Genomic DNA, 27,397 nt, shown 5'->3' on the forward strand with positions numbered 1-27,397 from the left:
CATTTTTTCTTCCATTATTATTCTTATAAATTTTAATTATTTTAAAAATACATTTAATTATTAATTAAAAAAATACTTTTTTTCATATCATTTTATATTTATTAACTAGTTAAACCGCTAATTTTTCAAATATTTTAATTAATTTATCAACTATCAATCATCAACTATAAACTATCAGCCATTAGTCATGAGTTATAAATTATCAATTAATTTATCATCCAACCGTTAATTAAAAACTACAGCAAAACTATTTTAGAAGAGTATAAGAACTCTGAAAATCATCCTCATAAATTTTAGTGTTAAATTGCGTGATATCGTGAAAACCGATATGGCAATATACCTATTGAAACGATTGGCTAAGATTCTCATCTACAAGCTTAGACAAGAGCACAAGAAGTTACTGCACAAGATTGGATCCTAGAATCACCTACATTTTAATGGCACACTATTAATTTGAAAAATACCTTTTCTTGATAGTGTTTAATGGCATTCAAACCTAAAATATCAAGATATATTAAGCCTTCACCAACTATTTGTACATTGCAAGACAAAGACAATATTTTTCTTTTTATTTTCTATATAAAGGTGAGGCAAAATAATATCAAGTCAATTTACTTTTACTTTTATTTATTTTAATACAAGTGTTGTTTTGACTAATGATGAGCTTTAATAAAATTTTCTATTTTTCTTAGTATTTTTGAGATATTTATTACAATTATTATTATTAAAAATTAAAATGATAAAAAATACAATTTTTTGATATTTTATATGTCAAAATGTGAGAAAACAACTCATGACCCTATACTTGCAAGCTTCATCTCTTACCATTTGTGTCATTAAATTTATTTAAAAGTAAAATGGCATAAAAATTATATGAAGGTAAAGTTTATGGGCAAAATCAAGGTATGAAAGCCTTCAGCTGAGGGACTCGCCTCAAGCTAGGAGGCTCACCTTCACCTTAAAAAGCCGCCTTCAGCTAAGGGACTCGCACCAAGCTAAAAGACTTGTCTCCCCTTAAAAAAATTATCTTCAGCTTATGGATTCACCCCAAGCCGAGAGACTCGTCTATCCTTAATAATGACTCACTCTTGATCACGAGGCAAAACCCGGAGGGAACCTGAAAGCACTTCATCCTTTACAAGTCCTCTTGCTTGAGGGATTATGTAGTGATATATTTGTGAGAGTTTCAAATAAGGGCAACACAAGGGTCACCGCCTCATGATAGATGTGTATCATGTAACGCCCCAGAGTGCTTTCAGGATTATCGACTTGCCCCAAAAACCAACACGAGTCTTTTTTTCAGCATGTTTTGTCCCTTCTCACACGCATTCCAGGAAACTTCCTAAAAGATCATCCATCCAAATACTACTCCAAGTCAAAGACGCTTAACTGTGGAGTTCTTATCTGTTAGGCTACTGAAAAGAAAATGCATCTTGTTGGTATAGGTAGAGTATCAATCAATCCTTATAAGATTTCCTTCAACCATGCAGTATCTTTCCTGCACGTCTCCAGGATCCCTCTCATTTCGATGTGGCGACCACTCTTCGTCATCTTCGGCCACGAGTGTTACATGCGGTGCAACCACCCTCTGCCCTCTCCGGCCTCGGCTGTTACATGCCCACCATCTTCCGCATGGTTCGTCCCTGAACCACATCGTACTAGGAGAGATCTAGCTCTAATACCATTTGTAATGCCCCAGTCTGCTTTTAATATTACCGACTAACCCCACAAACCAACACGGGTCTTTTCAGCATGTTTTGTCCCCAATCACATGCTTTCCAGGAAACTTCTCAGAAGGTTTTCCATCCAAATACTACTCCAATTCAAGCACCCTTAGTTATGGAGTTCTTATCTGTTAGACTACCGAAAAAGAAGATGCATCTTGTTGGCATAGGTAGTACCAATCAATCCGTATAAGTCTTCCTTCAACCATGCAATATCTTCTTTGCACAGCCTCAGGATCCCTCTCATTCAAATGTGGCGACTACTCCTCGCCATCTTCGGCCACGAGTGTTACTCACAATGCAACCATCCTCTGTCATCTTCGACCTCATGTGTTACATATCATATTGCTATCTCTCCACTAGTCACCTAAACTGAGTCATACAATGACTCCTTGGAAAACAAGTAGTCAACAGTCTCCCACGGTCAAGGGGGAGCGATTATCACCTCTCAAGGCTTTCTAAACCATAGGCCAAGAAAATCTATAAATATTTGATCCATTAGAGAGTATTAGACATATCAAAACTTGCCCAATATAACGCATAAGACACGGAGCTTTTAGCCTCACGTGAGTTGGCCTTTTCATATGACTGTAAAAAATTAATAGATATAATCTCTCACCATCGTACACAAACTTTAACTACTATCACTTACTAAGACCTCTAAGTGTCCCCTAATCACGTAGGAGTGTCATGCACAGCTGTACTTTTTGACAACTATACTTGCTTCAACTTAAATTAATTTTTACAAATATTCTTGCAAAACCTTTTAGATTTTTTAATATGTAATTAATTAATTAATTTTTAAAATTTTCAATGCCAAAACTTCTACTAAGAAAACCCATTACTAATAAGACTTAAAGAAAAATTTGATTTTTTTTCTACACATACTATTTTTTATGTGATAAACAATTTAGAGTGGATATTAAATTTTTTTTTCATGCTTGTTTTTTAAATATTAAATATTTATGCATTAAAGATGTAAAATAAAATCTTTTTACACAATTAGGACACAATATCCATTCATTTATACACTTTTAAAGACACTTATTACAAAAGTCAGATATTTTTAAACATATATATGCAAATCAAATATATTCAATAATATGTGATATCTTAAATTTATATTTAAAAATATTAATCATTAATAATTAATCCCGAAGTTAAATTTCTCACTAAAAATATTAAATATTACTGATATATTTATATATGAATTTTATTTTAATTATTGTGAAATAAAATATGAAAACAAGAGAATTCAAACAAAATATGGGATTGTAATCTAATTACTAAAGCTCGGTTTTTCGTTTATCAGAAAACTCAGCACCTTTGTATCAAAAACAAAACCGAGTCTCACTGAGTTCAACTCGCCGGAAAATACAGCCGGAGTTCGCCGTCGGCGGCCAGAAACTGTGAGAAAGTCATACAGTATGGAGTTTATTGGGTCCTACCACTTATCAGCTTCTAACTCATATTCTCCCGCTTTCAAGGTTTTTCTATTTTCCCCTTTTTGTTGTGTGTTCTTGCTAGCTTTGTTAATCATTCCATTTCCTATGTAGTTTCAAATTTGGATTAATTCTGAATTCTAAAAGTTTCTAAATTAAAATGAAGATAATGTTTTATAAGGTTTAATTTGTTTATGGAGAAGTTAGATTAGAGAGTTTTTTTTTTTTAAAAGTTAAGATTTACAGAAACTGAAAAAAGTTGATACTTTCCTGATTTGTGTAACTGAGAGAAGAGCTCAATCTTACTGTCTTTTAGATTGTAGAGTAATCTGAAGATTACATCTTTTATTTCATTGTTTATCTGAGGTGAAATTTAATATGCTACAACAGGTAGTCTCAAATTTGTCATGGTTAAACTGTGGGGAAACAGGGCCTCTTAATATATCCGTCACGGTTAAGCTAGGACTAAATAAGACCTCCAGTTGTTTTATCACGGGTTGAATCGTGGTTAACCTACATGGGGCCTCCAAAAAGACAGCTCTACTCATATATTCTAGAGCATTAGCTTCACTCCAATGATTTTTGTAAATAACTTTTGTTCTTCTATTCCTATTTATTAAAATATATTCAAAGTATTCCAAGTTACTGAATGCAATTTGTTCTTTTTCGTCAATTTCCCTTGCATCCACAAACATCCATATCAATATGTTAGTGCTAAGTCGTTGATTCTGAGCAAAGCCGTCTTACGTTTTTGAAAGTCCTGAATAAGTTAGTTACAGTTCCAACGTGACACAACAACCTATTTAGTCTTTGTTTAACCGTGAGTAATCTATTATGAAACTCTATTTAACTACAATTTAACTGTGGAATATTTGAGACTCTTGTTGTAGCTCGTCTTGCACACCCTAAAGACGGCTCTGACTCTGAGGCAACTTGAGTCGTACGTACTACTCCTCTCATCTACCCCTTCTGTCTCAAGTTAAGTGTCACATTTGTAATATATCTTTTTCTCCATCATTTGTCATTTTATAATTTCAATAGAGAATCTACTCTCTTAACCAATATTATCTTTATTTATTAAACTAATTGCATGTGTAGGATGGTTAACCATAAACTAGAGCACCAGGACATTACAGTCTTAACTTTTGTTTTGCATTGAAAATTATAGGCAATCATTTTATTAAGATGTGTGCATTACCTGACAGTTCATATAAAACAAAGGGAGTGTGGTCAAAAGCTATATATCTTCATGCAATGTTTAATATCATATGGAGGATAAAAAGTTGATCTTTGTTGGGTTGGACTCTAGTTAATAGTTATACATTTATGATTGGTCCATCTATCACTTTGATAGTTGAACTTGTTATAAGTTCCATTTGTAGGACTATGCTGTAATGAACCATTGTCGGAAATATGGTTCTTTTTCTGATATAATGATTTTAGTGACGAATTTCCTCCCATGGCTTATTTATTTATGTAACCACTTTTTTCGGGTGTTTGTGCTTCATATGTCGGAACTTACCCTTATATTTGTCTTTGTTGCAGTTCAAGTGTCAACAATTCGACAAGTGTAGATTGACATTACCTGGAGTTATACTTTGTGCCAATCGGAAGCTTAGACCTGACGAATATGTGTGGAGACGAAATCAGTCAACCCAAAATGTTGACTTCCCACCAAAGTTACCAAAGAAGAAGAAGAAACCATTCCCTATTCCCTTTAAAGAAATCAAACAGTCTGGAAAGTTGGACAAAAAACTTGCTAGCAAGGGAATAGAGAAACCTCTTGAACCACCAAAGAATGGTTTGCTTGTTCCAGACCTAGTTCCCGTTGCTTATGAAGTATTTGATGCTTGGAAGCTTTTGATTAAAGGTCTTTCCCAGCTATTGCATGTCATTCCTATATATGGCTGTAGGTACACCATACTGTTCTTATCTTCTAGTTGCTTTGCATTCTTTTATTAGCAGAAATCAAACCTCAGTACCATGATTTACAACCTATGAAGCACAGACATAGACAACGTACACAACACCGACACTGAGACGTCGACACTGAGACGTCGACACTGATAACAATTTTAAAAAATGAACAACTGGAACGTAATCACAACTCACAAGTGTTGGTGACAGTGTCCGACACTGACACGGACACGCCATTTTTCAGAGGTGTCCCTAGGTGTATATTTGTTTTCTTTTATGTTAATGATGATGCAGGAGTTAAATTCTTGTCAACTTGATTCCTGCAGTGAATGCTCGGAAGTACATGTGGCTAAGACCGGTCACGGCATTCTAGATTGTGAAGGTCGTACGAGTTCAACGCGTCATAGTTCTCATGCATGGGTCAAGGGTTCCATCAATGATATACTTGTCCCAATTGAGTCGTATCATCTCTTTGATCCATTTGGTAAGCGCATTATGCACGATACACGGTTTGAATACGATCGGATTCCAGCTGTTGTTGAGCTCTGCATTCAAGCCGGTGTAGACATCCCTGAGTATCCTTCGCGGAGAAGGAATAATCCCATACGAATGTTAGGGAGGAGAGTACTCGACAGAGGCGGTCATTTAGAGGAGCCTGAGCCATTTCACTTTGCCGACTCCTCTTCCATAAACGACTTTGATACTTATAGAGCCTGTGAGCGATTTCCCTGTCCACCATTGTCAAACGTACCTAAAATCGCCCAAGAAACGATCAACGCATATCAAATTGTTAGAAAAGGTGTCAGGAAGTTGATGAAGAAATACACAGTGAAAGCGTGCGGCTATTGCTCGGAGGTTCATGTTGGACCGTGGGGTCACAACGCAAAACTTTGTGGATCGTTTAAACATCAATGGAGAGACGGAAAACATGGTTGGCAGGATGCTACTATAGATGAAGTTTTACCTCCAAATTATGTGTGGCATGTTAGAGACACGAATGGACCTCCAATTGCGGCTGCATTGAGGAGATATTATGGAAAGGCTCCGGCCGTAGTAGAAGTGTGTGTACAAGCGGGCGCACGTATTCCAGACGAGTACAAGCCGATGATGAGGCTTGACATTGTAATTCCTGATTCCGATGAGGTAGGAATGATTGCTTGATGTTATCTCACAAGTGCATGATCTGTTTAAGTGCAACTATACATTCACAGTCTTTAGCAATTAGCATGAGAAAAATCTTCAGCATGATATGTCTGATTCCTTGAATGGATACCAGCTTTTGATGTATCCAACATGTATATATAAGCCAATCGCAGAACAAAAATCTTGAAAAGATTACTCTCGCTATCTTTCGTTAAGTATACTCCATGTGTCTTTAAATAGAAGGTTCTTTTTGAAAATCTTGTTTGTTTCTAAATATATTCCTTAGACCATTTACAATGGACATGTTGAATAATTTATTAAGTAGTTAAATGGGTGTAATGGAGTGTTGAATTAGGTGTTGAAAATCAGGTGGATTAAATTGTGTTGAATATTTTTATTAGAAAATAGTACAAATCACACCTAAATAATTGGCGCTGGACTTGGTAGGGAGAACCACGGTTCGATTCCCCGCAACTGTGATCGGGAGGGGGATGAAACCACTTGATGTCAAAACTCGACTCCGAACCGGACTAAACCGATGGTATAAAACCAAAAAAAAAAAAAATGATAATGTGGAGTATAAAAAGTGAAAAAGTAGGGTGTTGAATTTAAAAACCATTGTTGATAGCATTATATTAGTATTACATTTTTAACCATTAAATGATTAGTGCTGTATATTTATATTGGAATATAAAAGTCAACTTAAAATTGGAGAAAACTTGCCTACAATTTCTTATGTGTGGTTTATGCTATTTGCCAATGAAAATATGACAAGTGTATTTTAACATCATTTAAAGAGTAAAAATAGGAGAAAAATACATATGTGTAAGAGGAAATTATATACTTGTCATATTTTTATTAGAAAATAGTACGAATCACACCTAAATAATTGTATCTAAGTATTCTCCTTTAAAATTATCAATAAACAAAAGATAAAAGTCAATTTAAAAGATATATAAAGAAAAGAGGAAAAATATTACATTTCCTTCTTCTATCAAAAGCACTAGTTCCTTCAACAATTATATTTATTTTTCTATGACTACGACTTCCGACTTTCAAACATTCAATGACACTGTCACCCGTGTCTAAGGGTGTTCGTGGTCACTTTATAGGAAAGAAGAGGCACCTAGACGGTCGGTTTCCAATTTCTGGAGGTTCACTATAAAAGTGTCTTTAATGATATCATGGGCAGACCCTTTGCAACTAACTTAGACGGAATGTCCTATTTGATCCACCCCAAGCTGATATTTCAAAATGTCTACGACGAGTCGGTGACAATAAACGTCAACTTATCTGGGGCGAAGCGGATATACAAGGCCCTAACAGAATCAGAAGGAGGACAAAGGTAAAGTTAAATCAACGTAGCCTCTCTCGTCAAACAGTTAAATGGCATATCGAACCAGCCCCAACAAGCAAATAAAATTAAGTTGGTTGGACATTTGCAGGTGGATGAACCAGATAAGAGCTTGAACCAGATATCGGGTCTCCTACCACATCTCTTAACGGGTAATAGGCACCAGCCACACTGCTTAGTTAAATTTAACTTCATGCATAACTTTTTGCATATGTACAACAATTATTCCATCAACGAAATAAATACATTTTTGTTGAACTCTTTTTCCTTGTGATCATAAAGGTAACAACAAGTCAGGGTTGTTGTCATAAGCGCCACAGACATATGACTAAAAGCAATCAAAGTTCAATCACAAACGACTCAGGGGTGTTGTTACAAACATCACTAGTGTATGAATGAAGCACTCAAAGCCCCACTGTGTTAATGCAAATATAAAGATAACATACCCAAAGTAGAAATTACTGGCTTCCCCTATTAGTAGCTAGTCAATCTAGAAGCAGTGGTGAGTCCATATTACGTTGACCTCGAAGCAGCTTTTTCTCCTAGGAATAGGGAAAGGGTACCGACCCTTGACCAAACACAATCTCTAAAGACTTCTAAAAAAATTTGAGCACAATGTCAAAAAACGAGTTAGTTCTCAAAGAAAGGAACCTAGGACTTAAAGCAATGTCGTATAAACAGGTAAAAATAATGATAAGTAATCAAATCAAAAATACACACTGCAAATCAGCCCAAGAAAATTGCGTATTGACTTAAGGTACAACCACATTGGTCACAAGAAAATAATAGAAGTCAGCAAATCCACTAAGGAGACAAGCTTACCGTCTCCCATCACTAGGTCAGGACAATGGGATAAAAATACTCCACCTACTTCATAACATTTTCAAAGGAGTTACGGGCAATGGAGTAACTTTCATCCAATGACTTCGGTACTCCTTAAACAAAGAAATATTTTCAAGAAGCATCTCACGGAGGCCGTTCTCAGTCTTCTCTTGGCCTTCTTGAGACTTCTTCATATATGCCTCAAGCTCTTCTATCCTTCTTTGGAAAGGATCCACTATCTGGTTTGTACCAACAAGAACGACCTCAGTTGTAGATAGCGATGATTGGGCAGAAGACAAGGCTTTATTTTTATTTGTCACCTCCTGTACAAGGAACTTCACTTCTCAATCAATGTCCCAAATATTTGAAAGGCTCCACAACGGCCTCAATGCTCGAAATTAGGGTTGATGCTCCTTGAAGCTCTTCCAAATACTAGTCTCGCTTGATGGTAAGGGTATTAACCCTTTCTCTGATTACTTTCTCCATTTGAAGACTTTCGGGCATGAAGACTTCTCCTCGACCATAGTGACCAAGGCCATAATAGCCGATGTCAAATGTGTGTAATATGCCTAGTCCGATCACTCCTCCTAACGAGCTTTTTCGGATTTATTTGAAATATAAGAATAATCTTCTTTATATACGGAAGACCAAAACTCCTATTTGTCCTCATACTAGGGCGGGCCAGTAGTGCAGGAGGTAAACTGATCGGAACCGACGCAAATTTCTTCATGGATCTTTGCCTTCTTACATCCCGCCCTAGGAGCGGGGGACGCTTAGTGAAAGGCCTTTTGACTCGAAGTTCTTCAAAATCGGGACTAAGTTCCAAATTTCCTCCATCGTTGGGTTGTGACGAGTCTGAAGCATATTCCACTATGATCCAGTCAGATGAATCCTAGAGTTCCACCTCTTTCAAAGTAGTTGTGCCCCAACTAACCAAAATAGTATAGGCACCTGTCGCCAAAATCCTTCCAGTTGTCGGAATATTGGTAACATCAACTAGATGAATGGTATTTGGGAAGTCCTCCTCATTTGCTGCATTTTTTCCTATATTCTATCGTATCTAGAGGCAAATAACATATAGCTTTGAGAGGAAATCATCAAAGAGTATTTGAAAAAACAAAAGTCCCTCTTATTTGCTCACATAAAATGTCTTTCTTGGCCTCTTTCAAGTCGGATTTCACCAGCATACGTGTCACTATCAATTGCTTCAATTGTTTCTTTGATGCTATGTTAGGAGGAGTGACACCCCCAACATAACCCATAACCTCGTAGAAAGACATCAATTTCCTTTTTTCAGGAAGATGTCTTATTTGCTCAAGTCACCCATCTTGTATAAATAGGATCTTAATTCTTCCAAGAAATGACTTTGTCGCCAGAACTCAAAAAAAATTGTCTTAGCATTGGTAAGGCTGCCCTGGATTTTTTAAGCATATTATAGCATAATACTTTTCATGGAGATAAGTAACCAGGAAAAACCAATCCTTGAAATGTTTCACACTGTCTAAATAAACATCAAATATCTTGGTGCATTGCCGGAGAGATGTCAAGCCCTGACCTTTTGCTGGAGCAGTCATACTACGTTGAGCTTTGAAACGTTGAAAGATGAGTGTCTTGGTTGGCGCACTCCCCTTATATTCACATCAGTATTGAAAGACTTTAACCTAAGCCAAGCTCATTGGGTGCAATGGCGAGGGGGTGATTAACAACTGATTAAGAACGTTGTCCTCAAATTTATTGAAAGGAATGTTGAAACCTATTGAGAAAAGCAGACACTAACAAAGAGGAATGACACACCCATCATACTTGTTACACAACCGTCTTGTCTTCCTCGGGAATAAGCAATCCTCGGTCAGACGAAGGCCCCACCTCGATAAAATCTAGATCCATACCTCCATAAAATTTAAATATATAGGAAATGTCCAGCGTCTCTTGATCCACACACACTAAAAACTTATCCCCATTTAACTTGCAAAGCACAATAGGTGGAATTTCCATTCGGAAGAGCACTATCGACATACAAAAGTTTGAATATCAGATAAATCATAAACCCACTCTCCAAAAACCCTAACAAGAAAGAATATTTCAAAAACTCCATTGCCCCCATTTTTGTATCGTTTGAATATAATATAATTCGTAATAATGATCTAACACGTATTTCATAAAATTGTGCTATTCCATTTTTGTAAAACTCTGATTTTAAGTAAGCAATTTTTGAAACCGATTTAAGGAAAAATCTATTCACCTTCCCCCCTTTCTAGACCATTCTCACCCATTTTCTCCCTCAAGACTTCTCATCCACCTTTTATTTATCTTGGAACCCTATTATGGGTATTTCTTCTTTTGATCTTTCTTTTCATCATTCATCTTCGACCCCGAGGCACTTCTCTTTGTAGATATCTTAACAGACTCTTTTAGATTATTCTTTCTATAATCGAGGAAATGGAAGGAGGTGGCAACATGATGGAGGTTAAAATCGGTGCGGTGACTTTTGTCGCATGATCGATGTTATGAAGAGAGGCCAATGGAGTTGATTAGGACGTTATTATATCTTGAGAAAAATCTTAGCAATCTAATAGATTGATATAGCGATTTTGACGATGCAACAAAAAGGATCTGATGAATTCGGCGTGTAATTTCGTATGAATCAAGAAGCCCTTTTAATCAATGACCCCACTATTTCAATATGGGACAAAAGATTGATTGATGTAAAACTATTAGATACATCGACATGTCTTCGGTACAATGAAGGAGGATGTGTGTGCAATGTTAGCACTTCACCACCTAAGTCAATGCAATCAAAGAAGTGTAACTTTGCAAAAGTGAGTGAAATTGTATTTTTTTATGGCACGTAGATGAATTTATATATGGTAGACGATTAAAACTTAAAACCTCTCTTTATAGGCACGATTAAAGTGCACGAGATCGTTGTATTAAATCGAACGGTTGAAGATGAATAAATGGCTCGACTCTTTATTCCGAGAGTCCACCCACTAGCTACTGATTTTGAGTGAAAGTATTCTGAACTAAGCTTCTGTACTAAATCGGTCTTATTGAATTGATGGCCAGCCGAAACAATTTTAAAATAATGCAATGAGAATGTCTGCCATACCAAAATTATTGTCCTTTATTTGACAAATTGCAATCATGCCGTAAGTATATTCAGAAATCTAATTAATATTAAGTACACTGTGTTAATGAAAAATATTTTACTATAAATATTGCTTTACCCAGTTGGAGGCCTCATTCAGCTTCTGGTATAGGTATGCCAGAACAGCTGACCCCCAGTTCCACTGGTGAACGGTAGTCAAGTCCATGAAATAGCGGAGGTAGGTCACGTCGACGTACCTTGCACTCTTGTCCACAAAGAGTGCAACGCCTACCACAAACATGTACCAGCACCGGAGAGCGCAGCCACGGTGATACTGTGTAAATAGGGCGTCATCCGCCTCCTCGGATTCGGCCGCCGCCACCAGGTGGTGCTCGAAATAAGCGCTCAGTGTGGTGAACCGGATATGAGGCCCATTTCTCATCATGCACTCAAAGTCAGCAACTTCGGGCTCCATACCCAAATAGAGCGCCATCCACTCACTGGCTTCGATCCTCTGGATCTGGGAGTGGTCCAACAGCGTCCTCCTGATCGGCAAATGGAGAAGATATTGCACATCATGCAAGGTGATCGTCATCTCCCCAACCGGTAAGTGGAAAGAAGACGTCTCCCTGTGCCACCTCTCCATAAAGGTCCCCTGCATGCCGTGGCTGATGGTGGTATACCCCGTCATGCAGAGCCCACTAAGCCCTGAAGCTCTCACCACGTCGTTAAACCCCTCATCATTCGGTTTAAACAGACTGAAAACCTTCCGGGAGTGGTTCACCATTTTCAAAGTCTCTCTCTCTCCTGTTACAACAAAAACAAATAAAAAAGTATGTTAATTAGACCGTTAAGAAAATATTGAATAAACGGCTAAATTATAAACGGTTAAATAATATAGTCGGGCAAATCATAAAAAATACCTCTCCTTCACAAATACGCCGAGCGACGTGCTCGTGGTAGGTAATCAGCACGGTAGTGTCACTGGACCCTCCCGGGTAGCCCTCCTCCTGCTCCTCCTCCTCCCCGTGTGGAGGGTCAACATCTGGTACCTCCTCCGCCTCGTGGTATGTCACTGCCTCCTCCTCATCCTCCTCCTCTCGCTGGCAGGAAGAAGATACCCGAGCCAGACGACTCCTCGATCCAGATGTAGAGGTACCTTCCATCTGCACGGGAACTCGCACACGTCCCCGGCCCTGCCCTCGTCCCTGCGTCGACGCCAGCTGCGCCGCCCGCTCGCGTCTAGCCGACGTAGTCTGGGTCTCTCTACCCTGTCTGATGCGTGCTTGGTTGCCTGCCATGTTCCTGAAAACAATTGAAATCAATAAATATGCGAGACAACAGAAAAACTAAAAAAAAAAATCATTTCTGATACACTTCGGAAGTTCATTTCCGAAACTGGGAATGGAGGTGTTTTCGTAAATGAACTTCCGAAACACCCCTGCGAAGAAGTTTTCTGCAACTTCCATGGCAGACCCCAAAAAACAACTTCAAAACTATGTTTAATCATTCTAAACAACCTAAATAGCAGTACCAACCTACCCCAATATAATTTTTTCTATTTCTAAACACCCTAATAGAAATTTTAATCATAGATCTAAAAATCGAAAAGCTTACCGATTGAAGAGATTGGAGGGCTTTTGAATGTAGTATAGCAAGGTTATTGGAGCCTTTGATGTAGCCTTGGAAGTGGTTTGCACAAAATCTCTTTGGGGTTGAGTTTGAAGTTGAATTAGGGTGAATGAATTGGGGGAGGGGGCTCTTTTGCTAAATCTGCAAAACGCGCAGTATTTCAGAAATGCTGTTTTCGGAAATGCTTTCCGAAATAAGACAAATTTTGAAGAAAAAAAACGTTTTCGGAGATGCATCTCCGAAAACACCTTTTTCTTGCATTTCAGAAATGCATTTCCGAAGTCAGGGATATATATGATTTTTCACCAGAGATGACCTAGAAGGTTGGGAGGTGGGTAAAGAAAATCTCTACTACTTATTATATTTCCTTTTTATATATAAAGATTCGTTCATGTTTTTGCTTTATGCCACATCCGCTTTATTCTTTTAATTGGATTTCATTTCTATTTTTTAAAATTAATATCATATGCATCACTTAATTCTTTTTATACCTTACTATATATTCATAAAAGTTTTTTATAAACAAGAAATATATTAATGAGAGCACTAGAAATCCTCAAACCCCATTACAAAATTCAAAAAAGAAACAGAGAAATTCTATACCAAATGAGACCTAACTTAAACTCAAAACCAAATGAGACCTAACTTAAATAATGCAATGACAAAACTCAAAACCAAATGAGACCTAACTTAAATAATGCAATGGCAGTGGACAAAACTCAAAACCAAATGAGACCTAACTTAAATAATGCAATGGCAGTGGACAAAACTTAAAGAAATTACATTTTTCATCAATTACACTTATATATTCATAAAAGTACTTGACATCAATTAGTTAACAAAATTAATTTTATTAAATACTCCAATAATTTGTTGTTTTCAAAACATTTTATAAAGAAGGTAACCTTACCCAACTTTTAGAATTGGGTAGATAAGAATTCACCTAATAACAAATTTATAATCTTATATTAATTTTGATTTTTTTTCTATAAAAGAGTAAAGGAAAAATCACAAAAGGTACTGTACTCATAAAGTTGAATTATTCTTTATATAGAAAGTTCATTGCCTCAGAAACAATAAATTGGTAAAGCAATGAAACCCTTTGTAAAACGTTTATCACTCATCATTTTCATTCCTCTCATTCTCTCACTCTTGTTTCTGATTTTTATTCAAAAGGAAACGTCTATGGCAGCCTATGAAGTATTTGGAGTGAAGATTGAGAAGAATCCATCAAAATCCAAACTCAATGAACTTGGTGTTTCATCTTGGCCTAAGTAATTTCCTTTCTCTTCTCTTACATTGTTTTTTCATTGCTCTCAGTTGTGTGTTTCTTGTAAAGTTTTAAGCTTTTTTGCATGATAAATTTTGGGTCTTGATAATTTGTGTTTTACACCTAGGTTTGTTGTGGGGGTGATAATAGGATTCTTTTTCTTCTCTGGGTGTTTGAGTGGTACTGTTCAGTTGTGTTAGGTTGATTATTTTTTAAACCCTTCTTTTTACGTTCTTTGGAAGGGTTGTCTTGATCAATTTGTCGCATTCAGTATATTTTTTTGTTGTTGGATAAGATCGGTTAAATTTTTAAATTAAATATTTTTTATTCTAATAAAAATTAAAAGTTATATTTGTATTTATTAAAAGTACAATAGTTCAGGAAAAGAGGCTGGTCGCGTAAAGATTACGAGAGACTTTTTATTTTTCTCTGGATTTGTATATATTAGAGTCTCTGACGGTGAGTGAATGTCCCTTTTATCTCATAGGTTAGGATATTTATAATGGTTTTTCGGGACCGGATTCAGTCTTGGTTTGGCGGTGGACAGATTTGATTCCAGTAGAATTGAATGTGGTAGAATTGGTTTTATCAGAATTGAGTTTAGTAAAATTGATTTATATTTGGATACATTTATATAAAAGTGAGGTGAATAATAAATTACAGTGAAAAATCATCCAAAATCAATTCTGGAGGCAGAAGCTATTAATTTTAGTTTCAAGTAGATTCAATTCTTGAGGTAGAAGCTATAAATTCTAGTTTCAAGTAGAATCAATTTTGGAGACAAAATCAATTCTACTTTAGTCCAACCAAACATCTTAAAATCACCCAGAATCAATTATAGTCAAACCAAACATGCATTAAGAGCTAGCTCATTCCGTTAGTATCCCATCAGATATGTAATGCCACTTACAATCAATGATGGATAAGTTCTAAGATATTCGGGTCGCATAGTCCAAAACCATGACTGGGTGCCCGTCCAATACCCTTCCAGCACTAGACCGCCGTTTTTTTGGGGAGGAGGGTGTGGAGGCATTCTAGCCCTCTAGTCCAGGCTAACATAATGGGTTGTTCCTCTTTGGGGAGGAGGGTGTGGAGGCATTCTAGCCCTCTAGTCCAGGCTAACATAATGGGTTGTTCCTCAAAGGCGTCCGGTACTACTCTCTTAGTTTATGGATTGTCTCCTCTCAAAATTTGGATTGGGCCTAACTCATCAATACAAAATTAGTTTGTAGGGTAAGGATTGTCTCCACTTATAAACACAACACAGACCGTATCTCTAAGCAATGTGGGACTAAATCCACCCCTACAAAGCCAACACAATGAAGGTGTTGGAGGCTATAATGAGGCAAGCCAAAATGCTGCATTTAACGCGACTAGGGGCGGACCGCAATTAAAGCGAAAAGTCCAACATCTCCTTTTAGGACCAATAAAATATTCCAGTCCAATATTTAAATTTAAATATCAGGAATGCGTGAATGCATGAAATTATGATTGTTGTGGATCTGATTTTCAAATGTTGTCTGTCTTGGCTGTTGTTTCGAAAACGGGTTTGGCATGACTAGTTCAAATAGTTGAATCACGAGCCGAGGAGCTAGTCTGTTCGGCTTCCAATGCGCGGAATTGAAGTTAGCACATGATTGACCATCTTTGAGGATATGTAAGATGGACTACAGCACAAAGTTTTAAGTTTTTTAGGATAAAATAATGGTTAAATAAGGTTTCAATAATAGATCTGTCGTAGTTAAACTATGACTTAATAGAATTTCTGTTTATTTTGTTATAGTTGAACTATAACTAACTAACACAAAGTCTCTAAAAAATTAAAACGACCCTACAATTAACTATAAATAGGTTTGAGGCTAACATCCAATCATATTTCACTGGCAATGATATAGTTATTAAACTCTTTTCTTTTTTTATTATTATTCATATCTGCATTTGTTTTTATAGGTTTATATGAAGTTGTCTCATGTTGTTGGAGGTACTCTATAGATTAGCCGCAGTTTAACCATTATTCATATTTGCATTTGTTCTTATAAGTTTATATAAAGTTGTCTCAAGTTGTTGGAGATACTCTATAGATTAGTCACAGTTTAATTAGAACAAAATAAATAAAAATCCTATTTAACTAAGATATAACTATGACAATATTTTATGAGGTCATATTTAACTTCGTTTTAATTGTCATAGATTTTGGATTTGTGCGGTAGCCCGCCTTCTACACCATCAAGGACGGCGTTTATATATTACCTTCCTAGTTCTGCTTTCTTTTTTGTGCTTTGGTTCTATGACATCTTTTCATATTTATTCTATATTGAGTTACATGTAACACAAGAATCTGAAAATTCAACAGGTGGGAAGGTGGTCCGTTAAAAATTCCATGGTCCTTTGAAAATGAAGAAACAATGTATCTACTTGAAGGAAAAGTGAAGGTCACAGTTGAAGAATCAGTTGGATCCTTTGAAATTGGAGGTGGTGATTTAGTTGTTTTTCCTAAAGGAATGAACATTACATGGGATGTAACTGAACCTGTCAAGAAGCACTATAGCTTGAAAAAAGAATGACCCTATAATAACCCTTGTGGTCTAATTGGTAATTATGCTATGTATGAATTTGATTAAGTGATTATCAAACACTATGCAACTAAGCCTTCACTTCCATTGGATTATACCTTTGATAGGAAGTAGTAATTTGCAATCAGTATGTTTATGGTGATTATGGATATTTGAATTGGTACTCCAACTATGCTAATATATTTAAATTGAATGATCAGTTGGATTCACTCTATGTCAGCATAATTTAGAGTTTGTTGTTAGACAGAGTGATATAAATTGATATATGCTGAATCTCTAAATGATAATATCTATCAATTTTATCATTCTTTGTAAATTATTATTCATCATGTTAGTGACGGTGTCGTATTCGACATGTTAGGATTGGTGTCGTGTTGTCCAATATGTTCCATTTTGATGAAACAATACATATCAGGGAGGAATAGTGTATGTATAACCATTAACTTCAAATAAAAAAAAATGATTACATTCAATATTCCTCATAAACAATTGAAAATCTGTATAATGTGCTGCCTAAATTAGCAATGCTACACTACACCTTTCTCTTTTTCTTATTTCTTTCCTATTCAGTAACAACTAACACTGTTGTACAAGGGATAATTACATCAATTTTTCTTTTTATATCATTTTTACAAATAACAATAACAATGATAAATCATACACTAACTAACTACAATGTTACATGCTCATCGCTCTCGATGAAATATCTGAATCTCTCTCTTGAAACTCTGATTCTTCATCATTCGCCTGCAAAAAAATACGCAAATATGGTCAAAAATCAATATTATCAAACACACTTCACTCGCGGATGAATTTCACATTATGAAAGATTGTACCTCTGAATCCTTTGTCTTAGCTAGGTACTTCTCCAAAGCACCATCTCCGCGGAGAATTTTCCCGCCACATCCAGGAGCCGTTAGTGATCCTACTGATTCTTCATCAACAACTACAGCGTCAACGCGGTCGCTTCCTGTCTTAATATCCGGAATCTGGTGCAATCATAAGCATTGTTGTGAGCATTAATATAAAACCGTTGGAGATTAACGAACGTTTGTATTAAATGCAGTTAGACACAGATCAATACCTCAAACATGGCGTCGGTTAAAATGTTTTCTATTAAGGCTCTTAAACCCCTGGCACCGGTATTTTTGGCCATTGCTTTCTTTGCTATGAGTTTAAGAGCTTTCTCGGTGAAGTGTAGCTTTACCTGAAGTACACGAGTAAAGTTTCAGTCTTTCAGAGTAATTGAAAACGCCTGCGTTTACGCACAAAAAACAGAGTTGCTTACATTATTCATGCTGACTAATTTCTTGTATTGTTTACCAAGTGCATGTTTTGGTTCTACGAGGATCTGCAAGCCCAACAATATTTTCATTGTCATATATTTACGCCAAATCGAAATCTAAAATAAACAATTATCTATAAAATGCAGTGATAAAAATTACCTCAGAAGAAAATAAGGAAGAGATATGATAAGATCAAAGGCGATATAAACAATGAAGGAATACCTGCATAAGTTGCTCTTCGGTTAAGGCTGACAAGCTAACTAAGATGGGGAATCGTCCGATAAACTCTGGTATGAGTCCATATGCAATCAGATCCGAACTCTCCACCTGAAAATTTTTAACGCAACGGTTAATACTCATTTGGAATTCAGAAGTACTCAGCAGGAGCAAATCCCTACAGAGACTGGACAAAAATCTGACACTGACACATCGATATTGGTAATATGAAAAAATAGAATAATTGAATATAACTGCATGTGCTAGTGTCGTGTCAGACACCGTGCCTTAAATTTGAAGTATCTCTGCTACATCGATGTTCTTTTCCATCTATCTATTTCAATTTATAATGATTAAAACAAAGTGTGAACAAAATTTCAGCTAATAAGAGACAATTTCTCACCGTTGCAAGTAAAGATGATGCTATTGAAGAATCTATTATTCTGCCGGTTCTCATGTTGGCACGAACGGGTGCTCCAAAGCCAATGGAAGAATCTTGTCGTCTGGTTTATTTGATATATAATTCAAGTTAACAAATACTTCACATAAACCATTACGCGTGTAAAACAAACATCTTTGACCTATGAACAAATATTTTTCAGGACCACGGCGTAAAAGGATTACCTCTCTGAAATCGTTTTTTCGAGATCAATAAATGCTCCACCACATATAAAAAGAATATTCTTTGTGTCTATCTGCATATTTTATAGAAATTGATCAGAAGATTATTGAATAAATTAACACCGTATGCATTTTTATTGCTATGCCTTATAAAGCACAGACACCAAAAACACGACTCCGACACTGGTAATAATTTGAAAAAAAATTAATAAATTAAAACTTAATCATAAGTGTCGAGTCGGTATCGGACACCGACGACACTGACACTTTTTTTCAGAGATGTCGGTACTACAGAGGTTATGATGACTTCATTGTCCACAACAACATACCTGAATGTTATCGCCCCGTGGATGTTTCCTGGCTCCTTTCTCCGGAACATTTACTATCTAGACAATAAGAAATCATTTCATGTTTAGGATTTTGTAAGAATAACATTTACTATCAATGAATTTGTATAAATTGATATCTTAGCAAAAAGGATATGATCATATTTCAATGTTTGTTTAACATTAAAGGAGATTATAAACCAATTAGCAACGACAACGGTCTGGAATCGCTCTACTTACAGTTCCTTCGAGCATTTTTAATAATGCCTGCTGAACACCCTCGCCGGAAACATCTCGGCTGATATTTAAGCTCTCGGCCTATAAAATTATATCACAATATTTAATATCTATAGTGGATGAGGAATTATAACCTAATCTGATTAAATTAAACAAACAAAACCTTCTTTGTTATCTTGTCAACTTCATCGATGTAAATTATTCCTTGTTGAGCTGCTGCAACATTGTAATCTGCTGCCTATATGGTAAAAATTCACAAGCAATGAAATGACAGAAAAAACTTCATAAAGAAAATGCATCGATAAACAAACAAATACACGACAAAACTTTAAGACAAATTTCTAGGATACTGCATTGTTGTCAAATAACGACTATAGAGATATTTGATCAAATTGTTATTGTTCCGCGAAATGCTATTTAGTAGACAGTGTTGTCAAATAGTAACTATTGTGGCGCGCTATGTTATTAAACTCGGCCAGTCAAATAGAAACTATTGTGGCGCTCTATGCTATTAAACTCGGCTGTTATCTCGGCACGGAACAACAAAACCAAGAAAACTGCGTCAGCCAGTACCGTTCCGTCACAGATGGGTGACTCAGCTAGAATGACCGTAATAATGAGATTGGATTTGGCCGCATAAGGCGTATATGATATTACCCTTTAAATTTTAAGGATAGCAAGGTTATTTTATTGACATTTGCAAATATGTTTTGCTTAAGACTTATAACTTTTATTTCTAAATATGAATACTTCATGAATTTCGATTAATTTATTTTAGTTTTTAACAATTAGGTGTTCATTAGTATTAACTGTGTTAGTGTTTGTGTCCGCATCACTAAAATATTGGTCGTTCCGCTCCCCACTCCCATTCTGTTCCATTTTTGAAGATGACCGCGCTGGCTAACCGAGATTGATAATGTAGGTGGCGCTATAACATTGTAGAGTAGCAGGATTAGAACAAAATAACTTTTGTGATCCGCAATTGACAACAATGGGACACTTAACAGTGAACATTGAAAGACAACAATGGCATACTTAACAATACACATACCGCAAGTAGTTTATGTAGTATCGATTCAACATCTTCTCCAACATAACCAGCCTGAAAATTAGAACATTTCCTCTTTTATGTTAATACAACAAAATTTTGTCGCAGGACAAATAAGCCGGCTACAAAACCAAATCAAAACGGTTACTACTATCGAAATTATAATGCATACTTGCCTGTGTTAAAGTTGTTGCATCGGCAATGACAAATGGAACATTCACAAATCGAGCTAGTGTTTTTGCAAGTAATGTCTTCCCTATATAATGAAAGTTAGGTTAGTACAGAAAGCACGTTGTAATTTCAGATACCAATATGAAAGGGGTGCGCAATGTGAGTGTTATACCTGATCCTGTTGGACCCATCAAAAGAACGTTACTCTTTTCTAGCTCGACATTTTCGTCATCATCAAATACGTCTGAAATTCCTGAGTCTGCCCCCAACCTAGTATTGAAATCGACCAATTCAATCACATTGATAATGCCACAGAACAAGTTATAAGTTTACATTCGGTAAATTTTTCGAAAAAATTATCACATAATAAAAAGCATCAGTTGAAATTCGACCAAGGAATTGAAATAAAGAAGACGAAAGGGAAAGTAAAAGAACTAACCCTTTCGGTAGAGTTGCATGGTATATTCTTTTATAGTGGTTATAAACAGCTACAGAAAGCACCTTCAGCAGAAATATAGACCATTAATGAGGTACGAACAAAGGCAATAAGTTAGAAAAATGCATTTGCGGCGAGATTATTATAAAATTAAACTACATATGAATATAGAAATGACAAATATATACTAAAATGATTTTTATCGTTTCCTCATTTTGCTTCGTTAAAAAACCAGAGAGGAAACATTGACACATATTTGCACAACAATAACCCAAACAAACAAAAACTAGACCAAACCAAGGCATCAATTTTTTAAGAAAGACTAGTGGAAGTGAAACAAACAAAAAACTAGACTAAACCAAGGCACGGACCTCTACAGAAAACCTAGTAAAGGAGAAATTCGTGAAAAAACATACCTAAATAGTCATTATGGTCCTTAAATGTGTGAGACACGGTCACCCGAATGCATTGAAATTACAAAAGCATATTGTGAAGCAAACTGAATAAAGACTCATTCGATGACGAAACTAATCAAAAGACACATTTAGGCATATTTCTGTAGTAATTTTGATATATTCAAGGTCTATAGTAAAGCGTCTCGCATATTTAAGCATCAAACCAACGGTTTACTAAAAAATCCTAGTGAATAGATAGATTCGGTGAGAATAGGATACCTTCTTGGCTCTACCTTGTCCAATAACAAACTTATCAAGACCCTTACAAATCTCCTTTGGTGTAGGCAAATCCTTCCCCAAATTAGACCCTCCCCATGAGGCCTTCTCTCCATTGCCACCTTCCCGCGGCCCCGAAGCCCGAACAACATTAAGCCCCGGTGCAAAAGGAGGACCTGGAGGAGTATGCACAGCCAAACCATTCCCATTACCACCACCTGCCGGTGGAGGCCATGTCTCCGGCGGCTCCCCATTATTACCATCACCATGTCTACCACCACCACTACCATTGTAAGATTTCAAAGTATCCCACAATGAAACTTCAAGCCAATTACTAGCACTACCTTTAAGACCAAATTCATCACCTCCATGACCATTCTTAATACTATTACTATTACTACCACCATCTTTTCCACCACCATTTCTTACCCTCCTAGATAATTGAGATTTACTAGCACTAGCACCATTATTATTACTATTAGTTACTCTACCAATCTCCACAAATGTACCTTGTAATGGTGATGTATTATAAGGACGAAAATAATATGCTGTTTTACAATTTGGACATAGATTCACTGCTTGGTAACCACTCTCTCCACCACCCGAACCGCCGCCTCCACCACCACCATTACCACCACCACAATCAGAATCACTAGTGGATGGAAAATGGCGATTGGAAAAGAACAAGTTCATATCTTTAGAACACCTAGGACAATTAGCCTCAGCCCGAATTTTCCGGGTCGGGTTATGAGCATTATCATCTGACCCGCCACGGTCCCACTTGTACCGTTCCTGGACTCCGATTAAATTCTCCCGGCGGCGATGTTTACCAACTCCGGCTACAATGATGTGATTCAAGTGAGTTGAAATTGGCCGAACCCGGTTGAACCGGATTGTTAAACCGAACCCGGTTCGACAGTTACCTGATTCAACAACCATGTGGGTCCCAGGAAATTGCGCCATTTCCTTCATTTTTTTGCATCTCGAGATGAATCGAGACATGGGTAGTGAGAATTTGGATAGAAAACTTAACAAAATTGTATCTTTTGGATTGGAATGAGGGAATTGAGAGAATTGAAAGATGATAATTTATAAAGATAGGAAATTTGGATCTATAAGCGTGATTTGAGAAATGGGTTAGCGGTGATTTATGATGGGTATGGTGTGTGAGGGAGAAAAAGATTGGATTGGATTGGATTGGAGAAGATTGAGGAAGAAGATAAAGTTGGAGAGTGTTTATCGGTAAAGAAATGGAGTTAGATTAGAAAGGAGACAAACACAAATACAAATACAAAAACAAAAGGAAAACAAAAACATACACTTGTCATGTTTTATTGTTTCTCTCTCTAATCTTTTGTTTCTCTCTCTAAGATGTGAAAGTGTGTGTAGTGGGTGATGATGGTTAATGGGTTAAAATGTGATACAGTTTTTAATATGTTAAGTTAGTGCTAATATGTTGTTATAAGGTGGTTATGTAATTGGTAAGTTTTTCTTGTGTTAAAGATTATAGTATGTTACAATAAATGTATTAAGAGTGTTCTTTAAGAAATTAAAAGATGTTGAAAAAATTAAATTTATGAAAAAGTGAGTTATTTTGGACACAATTAATGATATGATAAAAAGGAGGAGAAAATATTGCGTTTACATATAAATTAAAGAATATTTAATTGGTGTTTTACATTGTGAATTAATTTATTTATTTTGAATTTTTAAAATTTTGACTTTTTTTAACTTTTTCTAAAATAATTTATTGTGATATTTTGACAATATAAACTTTTTAACAAAAATATTGAATAGGAATTAAAATTTTAAAGAAAATGCTAATATATAAAATATTTTTGTTAGGAAACTAAATCTAAAATATTTATATCAAAAGTAGTGTTTCAATTTTTGAAAAATTTAAATATAATTAATTTTAATTTAAAAAATTCTTTTTTTATTTCTTAATATGATTACTTTTAAAAAAAGTTATTTAATGTATTTTTTATTTGACATTTTGTTGACCCTATCATCCCTTTTTGTTAATTGTTTGTTGTTTTTCCTTCTTTTCTACACTTTGTCTTGTATTTGCAATTATCATATGTATACTTTTATGTTTTCTATGAGTGATAATAAAAATAGGCCATTGTTAATTAGTGTTGATTTAGATATGGTTTTTGATAAGTAGTTTTTCTACTTTTATTAATAATAGTAAACTTTTAAACTTTAGTATGTCAGCAAACCACCTAAGGTTATAGAGATCACACAAGGGCAAATTCATTTCACATGCATTTGCAAAAGATTCGTCATGATGAGTTGGATTATTCTTTAGTTGTTAGATTTTAGTACACGTAATTATATGAAAACAATACAAAATATATTTTTATTAATATACACTCTTATTATCACAATAATCATAATAATTTAAAGCTCAATATAAAAGTAAATAAAGTTTAATAAAAATTTGTTTAGAATTTGAAGTCTCTCGAATGATTTTCGTTGTTAAATTTTATTTATTAATAAGACATATTTGTAAATGGTCCATTTGGTGCGCAGGATAAAAGACAAGATATGATATTTGTATTATATCCTATCTCAATTCAGTATTTGCTGACAAAATAGGATAAGATAAATTAATTCTGAAACTTATCATATTCTGCCTCACTAATTAAAATAGTTATCTTGAATATGAGCTGGGTTATAACCCGTCAGGATAATTTACTCCTATAATATAATTTAAAATAAAAAATTCAATATGACAAAATATAAATAAAAATTAATTTGATATTAAATTAAAAATATTAATAAATAATTTTAAAAAAATATGTATGATTGTCTTAAGGATATTTTTTTAATTTATAAAATATAAAAATTAGATTATTTAAAAATAAAATAATTATTAAAAAATTTAAAATATTAATGCTAATTTTATTTTTTATCAAATTAAATATATGTTCTTGCAAGGATTATTTTGTCATATATATATATATATATATATATATATATATATATATATATATATATATATATATATATATATATATATATATATATATATATATATATATATATATATATATATATATATATATATATATATATATATATATATATATATATTGCTTATCTAATATATACACTAAATATTTTTAAGAAAAATTGAAATTATTTACTCAATAGTGTTAATGTATTTTTTTTAATTATAGCAAAATATTTATTTTTTTACTAATTTATAAATTTTAAAATATTTTACAATATAATTGTAAAAAATATAATTGTTTTATAAGATAATTTATCACTCAACTGCTATTTTTATGAAACAGAACCTAAATTATAATTTTTGCCTCTCTATTAAAGTCAATTTACGAAATTAATCCCCTATTTTTTTAACAGTTTTGGTCCTCTTTCTATTTTTTATTATAAAAATGATATGTCGTATTTTTAATGACATTATAAAAAATATATTGACTTGAAAGTTGAAATAATCCAAGTAGATTAATGAATGACATGTTAATAGTTATAAAATAAAAAATTAAACAATCATGTATTACAATAAAAAAAACACAAACTAAAATAGAAACAAAAATTCTAAATCTAAAACTCAGATACAATTAAAATGTGGGGCAATTTTTAATAAGTTAGTGCCAGTATGTTATATTATGATTTTGTAACTGGTAAGTTTTTCTTGGGTTAAAGGTTATGTTAGAATGAATGTATATTAGGAGGAATGTTTAAGAGATTAATAAATGGTGGGAAAATTAAGTTTATTAAAAGTTGTATTATTTTTATATAATTAATGATATAATAAAAATGAGAGAAATAATTCTTTATGAATAAATTAAATATTCAAGAGCATTTAGATGAGATGGTAAAAAATCTTTTGCAACTTAATCATAGGTTTTCAGTTTGATCTCTTTCCATGATACTCATTAGTGTTAAATTGTTTTGAGAGAGAACTTTGTCATCTATATTATGGTCATACCTGACTCGAGAGATTAATTTTTTATTTCTTTAAAAAAAACAAAAAAATAGTCGAATCCAATTTATCTCTTATGAAATCATTATTCACATAGATTAGGATGGAGTCCATTTTTTCACGATATATGTGAGACATTTTGAAACTAAATGATTTAATGGCATAAAGACAATTTTTCTATTTGGGTAGGATTTTCCAAGGAACAAAGCTAGTATTAGTAAATACTCATATGACAAGTAGGATATGTGATGCTTCATATATTGTAGGGGTGGCAAACGAGCGCCCGACTCTTTTTGGTCTGTTCTGCAAAAGTTTGTAAATAAAGAGCGGGTAAGACAAATGTTGAAGATACAAGTCTAAAAATGTGTAAATTCCACAAAAGTGAGGGTAGGGCCTATTATCCCTAAAGACTAAAAAGTTATAAAAGGGAGTAATTGTTAATGTCTGCACTGCTCTAGTAAAAAAATTAAGTGTGGAGTGGGGAACATATTAGAGAGTATATATCTAAAATTTTGGATCACTTTTTAAAATAATATGGAAAAAACATATGTGTTCGTGTTAATCGGCCTTTTTTACCGCCTCTACTTAATAGGATGCTAAATTGAAAAGATTTAAATGTCTTTTTACATTGTAGCCAAATTAATTTTTTTGAGTTTTTAAAATATTTAAATTTTATTTTAACTTTTAAAAAATATATATATTGTGATATTCTAACAATGTAATTTTTAAAATATATAAAATGTTGAATGGGAATTGAAATTTTAAAGAAAATGCTAATATATTACATAAATATTTGTTAAGAAGTTAAATATAAGATTTAAATCAAAAGTAGTTCTTCAATTTTGAAAATTTAAAAATAAATATTTATTTTTAATTTTTTAATATGAATACTTTTTTAAAAGTATTATTTTAATGTATGTAAAAGTTTGAAAAACGTTTTATAATAATGGATGACCAAATTAATAAGTGAGTTTTATAATTAAAGTCAATTTAATTATAAATATCGAATTCATAACCTCTTATTTATTTAAGATACAAAATTTTGGCTATGACATAACCAAAAAAAAATTAGAGATAAAAAAAGTACTTTTTTTTGTGTAAATTCTATTTCTTTAATATTTATTAAAACATTTGTTAACATTTTTTTTAATATCGTAATTGTTAAGTATTTTTACTACTTTATTTTTTGTTTATTTTAACCATATTATCTCATTTTGGCTACTAGATGAAAAAAAAAATAAAAGGATATATTTTGTGTAAATTTTAATTAGAATAAATATATTTTTTCTTATAAATTACTAAATTTTATTTTTGATCTCTATAAGAAAGTGACATGTTTTGATCCTTATAAAGTTATTATGCAAGTAGCTTTAATTTTGTTGGTTAAACTAATGTGTATATTTGAATAATTATTTTGCAGACATGTATTATAAAAAGTTTCTTGAAAAAAAAAAAAGAAATTAAA

The 27,397-nt window shown here is 34.0% G+C and overlaps 3 protein-coding genes and 1 long non-coding RNA gene across 4 annotated transcripts; 2 read left to right on the forward strand and 2 right to left on the reverse strand.

The window, feature by feature from the left end:
- The first annotated feature begins 2,983 nt into the window (after positions 1-2,983).
- Positions 2,984-6,772, forward strand: LOC131653239 (APO protein 1, chloroplastic). The gene is made up of 3 exons (XM_058923327.1): positions 2,984-3,211; positions 4,712-5,079; positions 5,410-6,772. The coding sequence occupies exons 1-3, from the start codon at positions 3,152-3,154 to the stop codon at positions 6,242-6,244; spliced, it is 1,263 nt and encodes a 420-aa protein (XP_058779310.1). The 5' UTR covers positions 2,984-3,151; the 3' UTR covers positions 6,245-6,772.
- Positions 6,773-12,172: 5,400 nt separating this feature from the next.
- LOC131647641 (uncharacterized) lies at positions 12,173-13,225 on the reverse strand. The gene is made up of 3 exons (XR_009297891.1): positions 13,108-13,225; positions 12,481-12,795; positions 12,173-12,292 (listed from the first exon to the last, which is right to left on the reverse strand). It is a non-coding gene; the product is annotated as an uncharacterized LOC131647641 (long non-coding RNA).
- A 954-nt stretch (positions 13,226-14,179) lies between these two features.
- LOC131653241 (uncharacterized) lies at positions 14,180-17,164 on the forward strand. Its single transcript, XM_058923329.1, has 2 exons — positions 14,180-14,396; positions 16,746-17,164. The coding sequence occupies exons 1-2, from the start codon at positions 14,215-14,217 to the stop codon at positions 16,954-16,956; spliced, it is 393 nt and encodes a 130-aa protein (XP_058779312.1). The 5' UTR covers positions 14,180-14,214; the 3' UTR covers positions 16,957-17,164.
- A 276-nt stretch (positions 17,165-17,440) lies between these two features.
- On the reverse strand, positions 17,441-23,375 carry LOC131653240 (CLP protease regulatory subunit CLPX3, mitochondrial-like). Its single transcript, XM_058923328.1, has 15 exons — positions 21,981-23,375; positions 21,310-21,371; positions 21,043-21,140; positions 20,876-20,955; positions 20,703-20,753; positions 19,815-19,889; positions 19,655-19,732; positions 19,418-19,474; positions 19,092-19,162; positions 18,871-18,970; positions 18,474-18,578; positions 18,254-18,316; positions 18,050-18,172; positions 17,802-17,954; positions 17,441-17,712 (listed from the first exon to the last, which is right to left on the reverse strand). The coding sequence occupies exons 1-15, from the start codon at positions 22,977-22,979 to the stop codon at positions 17,644-17,646; spliced, it is 2,184 nt and encodes a 727-aa protein (XP_058779311.1). The 5' UTR covers positions 22,980-23,375; the 3' UTR covers positions 17,441-17,643.
- Between the last annotated feature and the right edge of the window lie 4,022 nt (positions 23,376-27,397).

The sequence above is a fragment of the Vicia villosa genome, linkage group LG2, assembly GCF_029867415.1.
Source record: "Vicia villosa cultivar HV-30 ecotype Madison, WI linkage group LG2, Vvil1.0, whole genome shotgun sequence".
Taxonomy (NCBI): domain Eukaryota; kingdom Viridiplantae; phylum Streptophyta; class Magnoliopsida; order Fabales; family Fabaceae; genus Vicia; species Vicia villosa.

Excerpts from the sequence above, each read along its gene's own strand:
- LOC131653239 (XM_058923327.1), top strand. The coding sequence starts at position 3,152 with ATGGAGTTTATTGGGTCCTACCACTTATCAGCTTCTAACTCATATTCT. Across the intron at positions 3,212-4,711 it reads CATATTCTCCCGCTTTCAAG|TTCAAGTGTCAACAATTCGA; the intron begins GTTTTTCTATTT and ends TCTTTGTTGCAG. Across the intron at positions 5,080-5,409 it reads ATTCCTATATATGGCTGTAG|TGAATGCTCGGAAGTACATG; the intron begins GTACACCATACT and ends TGATTCCTGCAG.
- LOC131653241 (XM_058923329.1), top strand. The coding sequence starts at position 14,215 with ATGAAACCCTTTGTAAAACGTTTATCACTCATCATTTTCATTCCTCTC. Across the intron at positions 14,397-16,745 it reads GGTGTTTCATCTTGGCCTAA|GTGGGAAGGTGGTCCGTTAA; the intron begins GTAATTTCCTTT and ends AAAATTCAACAG.
- LOC131653240 (XM_058923328.1), bottom strand. The coding sequence starts at position 22,979 with ATGTCTCGATTCATCTCGAGATGCAAAAAAATGAAGGAAATGGCGCAA. Across the intron at positions 19,890-20,702 it reads TACTACATAAACTACTTGCG|GCAGCAGATTACAATGTTGC; the intron begins GTATGTGTATTG and ends TTTACCATATAG. Across the intron at positions 19,733-19,814 it reads TTGACAAGATAACAAAGAAG|GCCGAGAGCTTAAATATCAG; the intron begins GTTTTGTTTGTT and ends ATAATTTTATAG.